The 17726-nt window shown below is 44.5% G+C and overlaps 1 protein-coding gene across 4 annotated transcripts in view; it reads left to right on the top strand.

Moving 5' to 3' along the window:
* The window catches only part of HMG20A (high mobility group 20A), a 70943-nt gene extending 58730 nt beyond the window's left edge, over nucleotides 1-12213 (top strand). For all 4 annotated transcript variants that reach the window (XM_073303478.1, XM_073303479.1, XM_073303480.1 and 1 more), the window contains 4 exons: nucleotides 1328-1403; nucleotides 2340-2555; nucleotides 3180-3324; nucleotides 8783-12213. In XM_073303478.1, coding sequence (XP_073159579.1) covers nucleotides 1328-1403; nucleotides 2340-2555; nucleotides 3180-3316 — 429 coding nt within the window. In that variant the 3' untranslated portion in view covers nucleotides 3317-3324; nucleotides 8783-12213. The remainder of the gene's footprint in view (nucleotides 1-1327; nucleotides 1404-2339; nucleotides 2556-3179; nucleotides 3325-8782) is intronic.
* The last annotated feature ends 5513 nt before the right edge of the window (nucleotides 12214-17726 follow it).

The following is a 17726-nucleotide window of genomic DNA, read 5'->3' as shown; positions in this document are numbered from 1 at the left end:
CTCTGCTCACAGACTTAGGATCTCTCGATGCTTCTATTCTATGCCCAGGCAGGACAGTAAAACTTACTGGAGTCCTAATCTTGGAACTGTCAGCAGACAGCACTTCAAAGGTCAGGATTTTGTATGTTTTGCTTTGCTGCTCACCTGCCAACAGTGTATTGTTAAGAGAGCTAGGGGCAACCTCCAACATACACGCTTAATACCCCTAATGTACACCTGATTGACAACATTGTGCGTTTGAGGTGGTGGGATGGGAATTATCCCCCAGGTCATGGTTCCTGCAGTAGTCCTGATAACTCCTGTGCCCATAATCTGGGAGAAAACAATCAATGCCCTGTACAGTTGTGGATTTACGAACCTTGCCCTTGCAGAGCTTGGCTTTGCAGCATGCAAAGGGTAGAAACCTGAATGACTGAAGTCATTCCCTCAATGATGGAGATCTGCATGAGTTCCACTATAATCAGGAACCCGGAAGAGTGCCAGGGAGCAGATGTTTGTTTTTTAAAAAGCACACACAAACACCCTTCCCTTTTCCTCTCTCTCCCCCCAGAAAATGAAAAACAAGCCACCTCACCCTTGCTTGTCAAAAGCAATATTTCCCTTTGTCAATTTGCAAAAATTCTATACCATTGTGTCTGTCTATTTTCACCCATGGTAAAAAAACTGTCTGAATAATAGTTGCTTGGCAAAAATATGGCTCATTTAAAGTATTGTGTAGCTCCTGTATTTATTTCTGAGGCAGAATATGTCACCTCTGCACCTTCTGCAATCCCTAACAGACACAAACAAGGAACTGTGAGACCCATTGCAAGGTTCTCCCTTTTCTATTCTCAGCTCCTTTCCCTGTTCTCTAACTAGCGGCTGGGTATCTTGGCACTGATGGTCAAAAACAGAGCTGTGAAACTTACCATAACTATCATCTACTTTATCTGCCATCTTGTCTTACTGTAGAGGCTTGTTCTGAAGTATGGTAATTTGGAGAGGTGGATGAATTCACAAGAATAGCTATGAAAGTATTGAAGCCTTGTGTAATGTGCAGTTTCATTAAGGCAAAACAATTAGGTGGCAGGTTATATGAAATATCTGAACCATGTGATCTATATTTGTCAAACACCCACGTCCCTTATACCTCTCAAATGCCTTTCTAGGGATGGGAGTCCCTGTCATCTCCAGTTCAGTGCTTGATTTGACCAATAGCTTCTTTAGAGAAAGGGGCTTCCTGGAATCATCTCCATCCTTCTTCTTGTTTTCTTGATAGATCTGTCACTTCTTTTATTAGCAGTTGAGAATTATCAGTATTTAACTGTATGTCACTTTCTATCTGCAGAAAGAAGCAGACACAAAGGAGAGGTCTGTTTTTGATATCCCAATCTTCACAGAAGAGTTCCTGAATCACAGCAAAGGTGAATTAAACTCATGCAGTGTTTTCACCAGCCCTGCCACAGGGATGTCAGCCTGGCTGAGATGGGAGAAAGTGCTTTACATAAAGAGTGAAGTCAGGTGGCTCAGTGTGTTAGTAAGGTTACAGTATCTCTCAGGACTATAATGGATGAGCAGACAGCTACTCCAGGCCTTCCCTCTTCCAACAGGATTCTCTGTGGAGAATGGTGCTGGTGTACAAGCTGTAGGCAAGCTCATATAGATGCTATTTCCCCAGTCTTTCCTAGTTGCAGTTGCTGTTAGAATGAGGAAATATTTGAAATTGTTGAGCAGATAATGTGGGCTAGTTAGCAACATTTTAATTTGTAGCCACAGAAGTTAGACAAGAGAAAGTCTCTTTGGGCCAACTAGTCTATGACCCCAGCTAAAATTGTTCTACAATATATTCTCCATTGCTGTAGGGTTTGACTTTATATTAATAGATTCATATGTCTCAAGTGATGGGGTTTCTGCTAGTTCCCTTGGGAGATTATTCCATACTCTAATAGCTGTCACCTTCAGGCACCTAAAATGTACACCCTGCTAATACTTGTAGTCAGTTGCTGGTCTCTAGCCCCGTTGCCACTATATTGCTGATCTATAGTGTGCTGAAAGTATTCAGAGTAGTTCTTTCAATCTTCCTTCCTCAATCAATCCCTCTATTAATTTTTGTTCCTCTGCTCTGAACTCACTCTAATTTGTCAATATCTCTGGTATTAAATTGAATTCAGAATTGACTTCAGAATTCTAGGCATTATCAACTCGCTGTTCTGTGGTGTCATGCTTCTTCATATGTAGCCCAAAATAGCACTGGTTTTTTAATCATCCTCCGCTGAGTGGACATCCCTGAACATTTTGCTTCATCATCCACAGGACTACTTTCTATAGTTATTTCATACCTTTTTTGGGTGTGTTCACAGCACGGGAAGCAGAGCTGCGCCAGCTGCGTAAATCCAACATGGAGTTTGAGGAGAGGAATGCTGCCCTGCAGAAGCACGTGGAGAGTATGCGCACTGCTGTGGAGAAGTTGGAGGTGGATGTGATCCAGGAGCGCAGCCGGAACACAGTGCTGCAGCAGCATCTGGAGACCTTACGGCAAGCACTCACCAGCAGCTTTGCAGGAGTGCCACTACCAGGTAATCCCCATTTCTTTATGGGGCTTCTCTACCACTGCTTAAGTCCAACTTCTCTTTTAGTTGTATGTCACTGGTTCCTGTGAATTTACTTTCCGTGGCCTGGTTTAGTAATTCTAGGCTGCAGGTCTGTTTTTAAACTTTTAAACTGTGCTGCAAGTTAGAGCCTGACAGTGGATGCAGGATGAGGGCTAGAGTTAATGGCACTGTCTCCCAGTTTTGTAACTTTTTAATATAATTACTCTCTGCAATTGGGGTTTTTTTCTTCTCTTTTTTGTGGGAGGAGGCTGTTAGTCCCAGAGGGTCTTTTACAGGTGCAGACAAAGAGAACAGTACTGCTGTGTACCCTTGCCATATGATCACTTTGGCCCTGATCCTCACAGTTATTTAGGCTCCTAAATTCCACTGAAATCAATGGACGTTAGGCACCTAAATAACTTTGAGGATCTGGGCTTTTGTTGCTTAAGATTTATGCTTTATTTCAGTTACATTTCTTTTGGGTCTAACTGTGTGCAATATGGTTTTGCCTTTATGCGAACCGTCCTTAGAACGGTAATGTTTGATACTGGTGTAGTTATCTAAATATTCTGTGGCTTTTTTTTTTTGCTTGCACTATATTTACTGTAGGCAGTGGGGAGACCCCCACAATGGACACCATTGACTCATACATGAACAGACTGCACAGTATTATTCTGGCTAACCCACAGGAGAATGAGAATCTCATAGCCACGGTCCGAGAGGTTGTCAACCGGCTTGATCGCTAGTGACTTGGGTAAGCACCCCCTTGCTCAGACTGGTTTGCTTACCAGCACCTACACCACATCCTCTGCACCAAGCCTGGAAATAAATGAGGGGAAATTTTCAAAGGCACAAAGAGCAGTGAGATGCTCAACCATTTTCAATGGAAGTTGGGTGTTTTTACTCCCATTCATGGCTTTGAAAAGCTCCCTGATTTCTAAGGGAGACTTAAGTGCTTGGTATATCGCAGGATTGTTCGACATCTTGGTTGATGTATCAGATGAATAAGACTGCTAAAGTCTGGAGTAGAACAGAGAAGGAGGAACATTCCTTTGCATGCATGATGTACTGACTAAAGATACTGTGGTAGATGATAATGGTGAAGAAGATTTCTCTGTCGAGCATGATGAATCTGAAGAATTCTGCAGTAAGTGTTTGCTAGTTTTGGTAGTCATTGAGAAATCCTGTTATCAGCAAAGGGCTGTTCACCAACTAATCCCAATTCCTAAAGTTAAAACAGCTTCCAGTTTTGCTATGGACACTTAGCAAGTCTGTAGCACGCAGAAATTGTCAAATTGGTTACATGTTGTGTTCTTTTGGACCTCCAGGTATACAGATAACTTAAGCAAGATATAACTGGGTCAGGCCACTCATAGCATTTACTGAGGTTTAATGATCCAATACATCTTTATCATATGCATTTAGTATTTCAGAGATCACGATTCTGCAAATTTTGCTTTGCTGCTCACCATCTAGAAAAGCCTTAATAAGAGACTTGATGAATAGCAAGCAAACAAAACTACCCAGCCTTTGCACTATAATACACCTCCCCATGCTATATACAGATTACCATACTTTGTGGGGCAACAACAGGATTATAATGTTGCAATTTGGATCTGAATATCCTGGGCTTGAATCTTTTACCTGCTTTTGTTGCTGTAAGTACGCAGGCCTGGATTTTTTTGGAATATGTACAGTACATCCCAGCATATTCTGCGCTATGAATGGCATGTATAAATGCAACTAAAATTCTGACTTAATGTGTTATGAAATGGGGTTCATCTGCAAATATAAAGGCAGGAGTCTTCATCCTTCCTGGTCGTGACCTTTTGTGATATTGCACAGTGCAATTAATTACATGTTCCCCATTACAGAGTGGCTTAAGCTAAAAGCTCATTGTCCTTCCAGTGGGTAGCCAGATGGAACGGACTGTAGTTCTAAGAGATGACTGAGCTCCCAGCAGAATAAAGAAATGGCATTACTGCTTCTATTTATGAAAGGGAACAGCTTGTGGATCTAGGTCTGGGATTTTCAGTAGCTCATCAGCCTTCTAATTTTCACACAGTGTTTTCAATTAGCACTCTTGTTGGCTCAACAGAAAAAGAGAATTGGGGATTGGAGGGGGATGAGAGAACTTGTGACAAAATGGAATAACTGGTAAAGTGGTCTCCCATCAGTCAGGTGTTGGAAGGGCACCCCAGTCCTTGAGACAGATGTTTTCTCTTTAAAGCACCATAACCTATCTCAAGGTTACTCAAATCTAGGCAGTTTCTGCTGGATGCTTTGGGTCCCAGCTGTCATGGGAAGCCTCAGAGGATTCTTATTTTCTAGGAGTCACTGGCATTTTCTGTGGTTTCGAGATGTAAATATTTTGTTCTTGGAAAAACTGGATTCAGCTTTGAGCTGTTTGGAAAAAATGATTTTGCTCCAGAATTCCTCCTTCCCAATTATGGTTAAAAAGACAATCCATCCCTACAAAAATAGTAGATAAGGCAATTAAAAAAATGTAATTAATAATGGCCTGGCTTCATTATACAAATGTGTACAGACAACTGGGCCTGATGTTCCAAGCCCTCATGATACAATTAATTATCCTGACATGCACTTGGTACTGTCACATCCAGTGACAGGAGCTTATGAGGGAAGCTGGGGGCAGGGGATGGGTGTTTGTGTAAGTGGGTTCACGCTTAAGAGAGGATAGGACTTGTAAACAAAAGTAAGAACCTTAAAATAGGAGAAGGTGAGAGAACTTAGTAAGAGTCTACCATTGGTAGATTGTCAGCACCATCTTCCCTTTGTTAGTCTGAATTTACAGTATAAGTATTCTCTTAAAAGAATGTGTATCAGCCAGATAGATTGCTAGGTGCTCAGAGGCATATTTAAAAATAAAACTGATGATCAGAAACCTATTTGCTTTTACAATTATGGTATTCTTCAAAAATACGGTACTCAAAGAGCTAAGCTGATTTCGAATAGCTAAAGTACCTAACAAATGGCTGTATTACACAGCACTGAAGAACAGAAACACCAAACAGAATACTAAAATATAGAGGTACACTTTATTTATATAGAAATATCATTGTAATGCCCCCTATCCACCCAGTTACCTCCTTTAGCTCTCATCTCCTTGCGGCTTTTGATGGACAGGCCTGGGTTCTTCTGGATCCTGCCTCCCACTCAGTAGGGTGTAACTTATTTATTTTCTTCCAATATGAATGTATTTGGAGGTGCCTCCATCCCACCCCACGTAGCCCCCGCCTCTTCCTGGCAGGATGATCAGGGAAGCTTGGGAGGAAAATTCTAACCACAGGGTAACCTCCACTTACTTGCCAGATAGTTGCAGACTCCCAAGAAATCACACACACACACACACACACACATATATACATACAGTATATTCAACACAGTAATTATATTAAACAGGAGATAAGTATAACATAACAGGGTAGAACACTATTCTCAGGGACACTTGTGCCCACCCTGATAATACCCATGAATTCCCCCAGTCACGTGACCTGATATAGCAAATGTAAAAATCAGCATCCTGTTGGTATGCGTACTTTGTAGGGGCCCTTGGTGACTTGTGACCACAATATCTTCTGTGCAACAGTTAGCAACTTGGCTGACTGGGTTCAGTATAGCCCCAAAGACTCACAAGTGGGTTAAGTTGGTATGTCCCTCCACAGGTTTAATAGACATTAGGTAATAAAATCCCCAACTCTTACCCACTGGCTTGAGGGCACAGCTCAAGGAGTAGGAGGATCTCCTAAACAATCTCTCTGACTAGCTAACTAAAGGATGGTGCCCTCACAACTCTGCGAATGATCCTCAGGTTCAGAGATGACTCTGGACTCCTCAATTACTGCAGAAGGGCTGATGATCGCTGCTATCAAGCGTCCTCTTTATGCAGGAGTCAGGCTGCTTCTGGACTCAGGATTTCCCCTTTGCAAAGGGGTGCAGGGCTCAAGGTGCAGGTTACAAAGCTATACTAAAAATCCAGACTTTTTAGTCTCCTACCCTAGTGCTCAGATGCACTCTCAGCCGGCGCCAGCCCTGGACTAGCAGCCAGACCAGTGGTGGTGCCATGTGGTGACTGATTTTCCCTGGGGAGCTAAAGGGCTTAACTCAGCTTGGCTGAGGGGAATTTTCCCAACAAAACTCTACAAACTGGGAGTCACCTTGGAGAGGGAAAGGTCCAAACTGAGGGATGTTGCTTCCAGATCCCCAGAGGTCAATTCTTGGGGGAACCCTGCATGCATGCCTGAGACTCACCAGAACCCCACACAGCCAGTCCTGTTCAAGGGATGGCAGCTCACTCCCTGTTGGTAAGGCTAACTCAGCTTCCTGGGCCAATCATTTCACTCTGCCCCCTCCTCCAAGCAGACCGCATACTATCTTCCCCCAAGCCAACTGGGCTCCTGGCATTCTACATAGTTAAGACCTTACCAAATTCATGGTCCATTTTGGTCAATTTTATGGTCATAGGATTTTAAAAATCATAAATTTCATGATTTCAGATATTTTTATCTCAAATTTCAGTGTTGTAGCTGTCGGGCTCCTGACCCAAAAGGGGGTTGTAGGGGGGTTGCAAGGTTATTGTAGGGCAGTTTCGGTACTGCCACCCTTACTTCTGTGCTGCTGGCTGCGGCGCTGCCTTCAGAGCTGGGAAGCCAGAGAGCGGCGGCTGCTGGCTGGGAGCCCAGTTCTGAAGGCCGCACCGCTGCCAGCAGCAGCACAGAAGTAAGGGTGGCATGGTATGGTATTGTCACCCTTACTTCTGTGCTGCTGCCTTCAGAGCTGAGTCCTCGGCCAGCAACCGCTGCTCTCCAGCCACCCAGCTCTGAAGGCAGCGCAGAAGTAAGAAGAAAAGGAGTACTTGTGGCACCTTAGAGACTAACCAATTTATTTGAGCATGAGCTTTCGTGAGCTACAGCTCACTTCATCGGATGCATACCGTGGAAACTGCAGCAGACTTTATATACACACAGAGAATATGAAACAATACCTCCTCCCACCCCACTGTCCTGCTGGTAATAGCTTATCTAAAGTGATCATCAGGTTGGGCCATTTGGCCCAACTTGATTATCATGCACATTGTGTAAAGAGTTGTCACTTTGGATGGGCTATCACCAGCAGGAGAGTGAATTTGTGTGGGGGGGTGGAGGGTGAGAAAACCTGGATTTGTGCTGGAAATGGCCCAACCTGATGATCACTTTAGATAAGCTATTACCAGCAGGACAGTGGGGTGGGAGGAGGTATTGTTTCATATTCTCTGTGTGTATATAAAGTCTGCTGCAGTTTCCACGGTATGCATCCGATGAAGTGAGCTGTAGCTCACGAAAGCTCATGCTCAAATAAATTGGTTAGTCTCTAAGGTGCCACAAGTACTCCTTTTCTTTTTGCGAATGCAGACTAACACGGCTGTTACTCTGAAGCAGAAGTAAGAGTGGCAATACCACGATCACGCCCTACAATACCCTTCTAACACCCCACCACCCCCATGGTCCCCTTTTGGATCAGGGCCCTCAGTTTGAGAAACGCTGGTCTTCCGCATGAAATCTCTATAGTATAGGGTAAAAGTACACAAAATATCAGATTTCATGGTCAGTGACATGTTTTTCATGGCCATGAATTTGTAGGGCCCTATGCATAGTGGCTCTCCTCTCTCCCTCTTGGTTGCCTTGCCGACTCTGAGTCTGCCTCGGCTCCCCTTTCCTCCCAGGCACAGTGTGCCACTACCAGAGTTACAGGCACACAGAACCCCAGGAGCCTAGGGAGTTACATTGTATGATTATTATTATTAATGTTTATTACAGTAGTGCCTAGGGACCAACTAAGAATGGGGCCCTTAGTGTGGGCATTGTACAGACACAGAGCAGTAGACAGTCTGTGCCCCAAAGATATGTGCATATATGGGGAAAATAGTTTATTTCAAAACAATTGTTTGGGCTGAAACACAGATTCAGAGGTGATTTTCAGAGGTAACTCTGAGCTGACTCCCTGATAACTCTTATAAAGAATCATATTCTGGTTTCCCAGTGGAAAGTTGTCCAAGCCACTTGATAAGCTTCTTTCTCTGTAGGCTTGCCAGCTATCGAGTGTACTTTAATATGGTCCCTTCAAATTAACCCTCCAAAAATCTCTTCACAACGTCCTGTTTATTTTGACAGACTGGTCTAAACATCTAACATTTGTTTCTGTTTCATCTGCAGGTCTCCTGGCCCAGGGGTGTCTTACAAAAGTGATTCAGCCAGTGAGGAATGAAAAGCCATGATGGAAACAGACTGGAGGTGGGAGGCAAGACTTCAGGATCTGTCCTGGTCCCTGCCTAAGCAGCTTGCCTATGGGGCAAACTATTTAATGAATTAAAAGCTCCTATGAAGCCACAGGCACCAGCCACTAAACATTTGAACTGTCCTCCGTGTAAAGCTTTCAGAGCATGTAACTACCGTACAATCATCAGTTTTCCATCATTTTAGCTGGATGGGGGGATACCCACACACTCTGTGGACTGGACAAGTATGGAGGTGAATCTACTTCCAATCTGTGTAGTGGAGGCAGCCTTTGTGTTATGGTAATAGAACTTTGAAATGTTATGTTGCTTTGTATCTCTTCATCCTTTCTGTGGGGTTTCCTTCTCCCCTTCCAATTCTCCTTTTGTCCTTTTCCTGTTAACTGATGTTCGCTGCACTGTATAGCAACACCTGGATTCTTTGCTATGACAGATACAGCCTTCCTTACTGCACCATCCTGCCCCGCCTGTCGTGTCTTCAATGCAAGCTTCTCTTTTATGTGCTAGGCTACATCTCGTACAACATGAGGTTCCTTCCTGTTGGTATTGGCTGTGGCTGGCACTTCATGACTGTGCGACCCTGAGGGAAGGGCTCTCTCTTTTCCCCCTCCCAGCTACTCTTTCCAAGCATCTCTGCTGCATGAGTGTCCTGCTTCTCAGCAAGACTCCACTGTTCCTATCTATTGAAAATGGCTGGTGCAGCATTTTACTGCTGAAAAGGTCAGCGGTAATCAAGAGAGAAAGTGAAAGGCTGGCTTCTCTCAGCCAGCAGGAAAAGTGCAAAACTATATTTTAGACTAAAATAAAACATGTCGCTTTTCTGTCCTCTGATATGTTGCTTTGTCTAATATGATGTGAGCTGCAGCCTGCTTGAGCGAATGATATTCTGTTCCAAGTCATCTCTCCACCACAAAGAGAAACAGGCAGGGGAATTCCATTTCCCTCTGTCCATCTGCTGTTGTAGCACTAAGGAACCATTTTTATAAAAGGGGCCTGCAATGAAGTGTAACAGCAGAGAGCAGCTTTAGCAAAGGTGAGCAAATTGTGGCACACAGAATTCCGTAGTGCAGCTCACGGCTACCCTCACCTTTAATACAAAAGTGCATCTTCTGGAGACTACCGCTTCCTGCATGGGATGTTCCTGCTTGATTTGAATGGCCTTTTATTCATGGCAAGTGTCTTCTTGCGTGCTGAGATCTATAGTTTCTTTGAGTTGCACCTCACCTGCTTGTCAGAGATGAAGACATCTACTGTCTGCATTGTCTTATGCAAATTATTTGCAGCCCTTGGGGTCCTGTCAAATTATTAGTTCAGGCTTTAGTTGAGAACTTCTTGAATACCCTTGGGCTTTATTATGATGGTTCAACCATGCTCTCTGTTCTACATGCCACCTTCCTATTCTTCCTTCAGAAAATCTTGGGACTTTTCCTGTCATGAACTGGGAATGCTTTTATTACCTTGCCATGCTGATGCAAGCAAGAACAGTTTCACGAATCTGCAATGTAAGCATCTGCCCAATTTTATATTTGAAGATTAAAAAGTAGTTCTTCCTTTTCCACTCTTTAGTGCATGCTGCACAGATTTCACACTTGCTTGAAGCCACCTCCAAGTCAATGCCTTCTGTGACAGGGGCTCACTCACCCCTTGCCTTGCAGCTGCTACCTTCACTGCTGCCAAACAGCAAGGAGTGTAAGCTCGAGTCTTCCTTCATGGAGGGACTCGTTTTTGTCTTCTCTCTCATCATTTTTCAAGACTTCACTCACAAGAGCTGCAACTTGGGGCACTGACTTTCTTTTTCCTTAACATAGGCAAGACCTAAGTTCCCTGTAAGCTGCGCAGCCTCAAAGCATCCTATTTAGCGCTGCGCAGGCGCTCGGAGAACCCTCCCGGAGACCTGCCGCAGCCGGGGCGGCCCAACCGCAGCCAGATCGGGCCCAGGCATGACCGTGGCAGTGCAGCTTGGCCCGGACCCAGGAGTGGCACAGATCTGCTGGGGCCGGGGGAGGGGCACCTATCCTGCAGCCCCAGCCCCAGAGTTGCCATGGCAGGGAGAGGTACCTCTCCCCCTCAGCCCAGGTGCTGCTGCAGGGAGAGAGAGCTGGGAGGAGTCCTCTCTCCCCACTGTAGCCCTGGAGCACCCTCCTGCACCCCAAACCCATCATCCCCGCCCCACCCCAGAGCCCGCACCCCCAGCCAGAGCCCTCACATGCCTGCACCCCAATCCTATGCCCTAGCCCTGAGCCTCCTCCCATATGCCAAACCCCTCAGTCCCAACCCCACCACGTGAATTTTGTTAGGTGCACCAATATGAAAGTGATGTGTGTTACATCACCTCCATATTGGTGCACGTAACAAAATTCCACACATGGGTGGGAAAATCAGAGGGAACACTGGGCAAGACCAGGTGATGTTAGCATGAACTAGTTCTGAGTTCTGTAGTGAAGAAGGGGTTGTGGGAGGACATCCTGTAGATAAATAGCATCTCAGGAAAAAGCACCTCCGTCTCACACCATTTAGTAATAGTGGCAATTGACTGCTGTATTGAAGTGGGAGTAGCCTAAGTGCAGTCCACAGCCAAAACCTGGGCCCACAGAGTTCTAACAAATCAGTCAATGGTAACTCTTATCTTTAATACAGAGATACACTCCATGGAGACTTAAGGTCTCAGCATGTGATGCGAGGGCTTGATCCACTTTGGGTCCATATTTAAGGTGTGGATGGCTGCAAGCTGCCCTGTCTTACACAAATCAGATGTAGCCATCAGCTCCTGGCACATTGCCAATCTATCTCTGTGTTGGGCAAAGCATGCCTGTTCCTGGATGGGAGAGTCAAGCGGGTACTTACCGTTAGCTGCATGCTGACTGACAAATCTTTCCCTTTTCCCCAACATAGAGGAAGAGAGATGTGATGACATGACCCGTTTTGAAGCAGCTGGGATGGGGGAGGGGGGGTATGGTTTGAGTTCTTGCTCTCCAACAATATTATAGATGATGTTTTGTCTCATTAAGAAGCTTCAAATCTGCACTGATTTACCCAGTGAAAAATGAATTTTGTCTTTTCAGTGTTTTTCATGAGTGTCACTTCAGTTTACATTTTTCAGTGTGTTGGCTGACAAAAAAAATTAAGTGGGTGGTGAGGGGAGGAGCAGGGTCAGACATTTTCTTTGCTCTGAGAAATGTTAACAAAAACATATTAAAATGGAGTCCATTTTCTGGATTAATGTGTTTGGAATTGTTGAAATGCCAAGTTTTCTGTACAAGTGTTTTTGCAATTAAACTTTTAGACTTTCTTTGTTTAAGAAGATGATATGCTTGCTTGACATTTGCTTCATTAAAACTGTTCAACATTGAATCCATTCTGATTGAATTTTAACTGCATGTTAATGAGAGAAATCTTACCACCATTGCCTTCTTGTCTGAGAGACTTTGTCAACTCCACATTAGTCACCAAAACTCGTAAGCAGTCCATATTGGCAACAGGTTCATTTCCTCAGTTGCTCATTTGAATGGTGGGTTCACAGTTTGAGGAGTCTGTATTTTAGAATGCCATGCTGGGCTGTAATTTGGTTTTCTATGAAAATGATGCTCAGAGCAGAGTGGGGGAGAATGCTCAGTCTTTACCCTGTTTGTCAGACAATCATAGAACTAATGGGAGCTCTTTATCCTCTTCAGCCCAAGTGTATTAGCTCTGTGTGAAGGGGCCCTGGTGCTGAAAGGAGAAGAGGGCTGGATAGCTGCCCTCTTTCAAGTGTAGCTCCCCTTTCATGCACCTGAAGAAGTAACAACTGTTGAAAACCCCATGAAGACCATTAAAATTTAATAGTCATACAGCATCATTAATAGGGCAAGCTGTAGGTAAAGACTTGCCTGTCATCCCCCTGTCACCCAACTGAGTTAACCGAGCAGGTCCTTTCTTTGTTTCTCATCCACCCTCATTTTTCTCCCTTCCTTGGGATTCTCCCACCAATTTTTTCCCTGTCTCTTTTCTTGGTCATCTTCCATCTTGTCTTACCCCTGGACCTCTTCAGCTCCTTTTCCTTCCCCTTCCAGAGCCTTCTATCTGTCTTCCATTTCTGCTCACTGGGATGGAGAACTTATCTTCTAGCCATCTTTTATCCTCATGCAGCCCATACCTTGGGAATAGACTCCCACGTGAAGGAGTCTTCTGGCTGGATGAATTTCTCCTGCACTGGAACTCCTTCCAAAACCATGGGACTTTATTCAACCATCCATTTAATTTATTCCCAGGGTCACATCTGATTATTATGATTGCCCAGTCTGATTACTAGTTTTGTTTATACACAATTAAGTCCTTGGTTCCAGTACTCTTTCAGATATCAGGATATATGCTAATTTGGCTTTGTATCACACCTTGTATATTTGGCATCACATGTGCTGTAAGCCTTTAAGGTTCCAAAATGGAGGGGACCCAGGGTATCCTTTATTGAAGGGCACCCGCCAGCATTTTCCTGTCTAAACACTGGCGAGCACAGGACTGGTGCACACCTGCAAAAGTAACAAACAGCCACAAGAAGTGCATCACCAAAGGCAGGGGTCCATTTCCCTTTCAGCCAGTGCTGCTATCCCTGTGTCTGACGTCAGGCAGCAGATGGTGGCCAATCATGCTTTCTTTAAAACAAACCACGATGCATTGTAATATTTCCACTAGTTGTTTCTTCCTTTTCTTAATCCCTCTTTGCTGTGCAGCTGCTGGATTGGATCAGTGATTAATAATCCTTTAGGGGAGATGGGGGAGCTTGGGTTCTTTTCGGAGGAAAAGCTCACAGCTCCTTCCTGTTCCGCAGGCAGTTTCCTGTCAGTAATGTAGATGAGATTTCAAGTGAGGTATTTTTTACACTTCGCATGAGTTCAGCTGTATTCTTTGGAGCCTGAAATACATTCCGTCCAGTTAGAGTTAAAGGTTATCCTTCAGCTCTTCTGTAATGATCTCTCACTGACCAGTGGATCATTTTGTCTCTTCCTTCCTCATTGCTGAGAGCATTGGATATTTTATCTTTTTAATCTTTGGGATTTCCTAGTCAAATTCAGGAACTGCCTTGTTAATTGCAAAAACTGCAGATTTACTGGGTGTAAGTGGAGTTCACCACCTGGTATATGTAGTCAGGTGTCTGCATCCACTAATTAGTAAGAGAACTGATGTGGCCTTGGCCAAGTCAGACCCTGAAACCAGTGTCCAGGGACTAACACCTGGCACTGGCCTCTTTGGTTAATGTAAGCGCGGATGAGGTATATGGCTGTGTAAAGGTATGAAAATTGGACTCTGGGAGCTATCGGCAAGTGAAGGGCCAAAGCTTTTAAAATCTGGTGCTATCGCCAACCTGTTCGATTGTTATAAACTGGTGTGTGGAGACTAGCACAGTGAGGGTGCATTTATGTATGTGTGCCAAAGAAGATGTTGGAAGTTTGAATATTTATAGACAAGTAATGGCAAGCAGATGCAGCTGGGACTTTGCTAAAGCACAGCTTTTAAGGGAAGTCAAGAGGAAAAGGTGACTGCAACACAGGAGAATGGGATGTTTATGCAAACATATGGCTTCCTGTCCTAAACTCCTCAGCCTTACTTAGAGGTGAAAAGAGGCTGAAAATGGTGTTGATGGCTGATTCCTCTGAACTGATGCTAATACAAATTTGATCTGCATTTCAAGCCTGCACTGGTCTGAGTGGTCAAATAGTTTTTTTCCATCTCTAACTTCTGGTTCACTCTGATGCAGGGCCAACACAACATGGATTTATCATATCTGACTTAACCTGTAGCCAGAAGGCAGTGGTCCACCAACTTTATAACCTTAGGTGTGACATGCTCATTATTAAATTTTGAAGATTTTGTATGAATCTGTATCCTAGTAAGAAGATCTTAGTGGTGCAAAGGATCTAATTTAGTCAATGACTTAATAATGAGGTGATAAACTACTCTTTGAAGAAATTCCTGTTTCCTGCGATACAAGGAAAGGATACCCCTGTTTGTGTGGTGGTGTTTATATGAAAAGCCCTTTATTTTGGTTTTTATTTTGCTTAAAATTTCCCAGGGACTTTATCTGTGTTTATTACAAAAAATTAAAAATGGGTAAAAATTGGTGCAAAAAATTAACTTCTCTGTTTTCTGGTGAAATACTGGGGTTAATGCAGGGAGATGGGAGGACAGAAAAAAGGAACAAATAGAGAAAAGTAAGAGTAGTAAAAACATTTGAGTGCTGTGGTTTACTTCATGAAGTTCATCGAGTACATACATATGGGCACGCACTTGCGTGTGTGTATCTTCCGCTGCGTTGCCTTGTTTTAACATTTATACTTAGACTAATTTATTATTAGCATAAACACATCAATCTAATGTATTGGATTTTCTTAACAAAATGAGTATTTTTATGTACTGGAGTGGATAATTTTGTAATGGAGTGGTCTAAACTTCAGGTGAAAAGTCGGTACAAACTGAATCATAGCTTTTGTAAAACCCAGGTGTTGGTTTTTTTGGTAAAAACCAAAAATGAAGCACCTTTCTCATAGGGCAGGGAGAGAAGTAGCAGCACTTTCAAAGGGATGGCGAAACCCCTAAGATGGCATCAGAACATCCCCCACCCCAGCAGTGGGACAGAGCTGTACCTCTCCAGCTACTGCATATTGTACATTCCATAATCAACACAGAACCCTTGTGTACTCCCTGTTGACAGACGGTCCTCTCTGACCTCCTTTCACCCGTCTCCAGCTACCTCAGTTCCCCTGCCTCACCATCACCAGGTGAGCACCAACCACTGCTTCCCTCATCACTGTTACATCAGCTGGACTCTTCACTAACCTTTGCACTGCATCTTGGATGGGGAAGTGTGAGGAGGGCGAAAGATGAGAGGCTGTGTGCACTGCAGTGTGCAGAGGGCGTCGCATGGCGTCATGCATAAGTGGTTAGTTTTGCTGGGATTTTAGGCCTCAGTCCTACAAGATTTAAGCACGATTAACTTTATATACATGTCAGTGGTTCCATCAAGTTGAGTGGGCCTATTCGTGTTTATAAAGTCACTTGTGTCCCCAGATACTAGTAGGATAAGTGCCATATGGAGTTTGAAAATATCTTAGAAAAGCTATGAGGCAGTAGTTTAAAAAAACAAAACACACCTAGCTATTATTTTTAAATTAGAGAAACCCAGAAACAGAGATAGGTAGTGATTTAAAAAGAAATATAGAAACAGAGGCTTAAAATAAGAGGCACAGTTTTTTAAAAAAAAAGTGGGAATAGGGAGAGGTTTTTAAATGAAGAACACTTTAGTATGATTTGAAACCCATTAAGCTGTGCATGCTATTCATCTATGTACAGATGTGACCATACCATTGATACCCCCATCCTTTCTTCACCCACTCCCTCATATTGTTACACTCAGACTTGTTGAGCCTTGTCTTAAATTTATTCTGTATCTTGCAAGCTAATCTACATGGGCATGTCCCCATGGACTTCCTGTGAGTGCAGGTTGTCCACCTTGCAAGATCAAGGCCTTACCTTCTAAGCCAGGGGTGGGAAAACTTTTTTTGGCCCGAGGGCCACATCGGGGTTGCAAAACTATATGGAGGGCTGGGTAGTGGAGTCTGTGCCTCCCCAAATAGCCTGGCCCCCGCCCCCTATCTGCCCCCTCCCACTTCCCGCACCCTGACTGCCCCCCTCAGAATCCCCAACCCATCCAACCCCTCTCCCCCGCTCCTTGTCCCCTGACTGCCCCCTCCAGGGACCCCTGCCCCTAACTGCCCCCTGGGACCCCACCCCCTATCCAAACCCCCCTTCTCACTGTCCCCTGACTGCCCTGACCCCTATCCACACCTCCAACCCCTGACAGGCCCCATGGGACTCCCATGCCAATCCAAACCCCCCGTTCCCTGACCGCGCCTCCCCCTCCCGAACCTCCACCTCATCCAACTGCCCCCTGCTCCCTGTCTGCCCCCCGGGATCCCCCGCCCCCCTTACCATGCCAGAGCCAGCCACACTGCCCGTGCTGCCTGGCAGGAGCGGCCGGCCAGAGGGCCGGCGTCGCATCGTGCTGAGGCTGCGGGGTAGGGGAACAGCGGGGGAGGGGCTGGAGGCGAGCATCCCCGGCCGGGAGCTCAGGGGCCAGGCAGGATAGTCCCACAGGCCGGATGTGGCCCGTGGGCCATAGTTTGCCCACCTCTGTTCTAAGCTCTTTGAGGCGGGGACTGTATCTTCCTATGTGTTTGTAAGATACCTAATAGTGAGATCCTGAGGGGGACCATTGGGTGCTAGTACTGCAATACAAGTAATAAATTAGTCACAATCTAAACTGAGATTTGAAAGGTTCAGTAGGGAAAAAAAAAATGTTGTTACCTAATTACGCTACAAAATGAGGTTCCTGCCTGATTAGCAAAACTGGAACGGGGTCTTCAGACCACATACAAGGAAAAAAATCTTCATCCTTTGGCAAACTGAGAAAATATTTTTAATTTTAAAAGATGTTAATCTCTAGTCCTGGATGAAAAGAAAAGGAGGACTAGTGGCATCTTAGAAACTAACCAATTTATCTGAGCATGAGCTTTCCTGAGCTACAGCTCACTTCATCGGATGCATCACGAAAGCTCATGCTCAAATAAATTGGTTAGTCTCTAAGGTGCCACAAGTACTCCTTTTCTTTTTGCGAATACAGACTAACACGGCTGCTACTCTAGTTCTGGATAAATACTCAGTCTAGTACCTTCCACTACACAATATTTACAGAAAGAGAAATGTGCAAGCTTTTAAAAAAATAAATACAAAAAGAGGTTTGCGATCCCCCCGATGCTAACACAGCAGATGTTTTGACTTCATTGCCATCACTACAAACCTTTAAGCAATTTGCTGACAGTCAACCTCCCTCT

Source organism: Lepidochelys kempii, chromosome 10 (assembly GCF_965140285.1).
Source record: "Lepidochelys kempii isolate rLepKem1 chromosome 10, rLepKem1.hap1, whole genome shotgun sequence".
NCBI lineage: Eukaryota > Metazoa > Chordata > Testudines > Cheloniidae > Lepidochelys > Lepidochelys kempii.
This window is presented reverse-complemented; position numbering and strand designations above follow the sequence as displayed.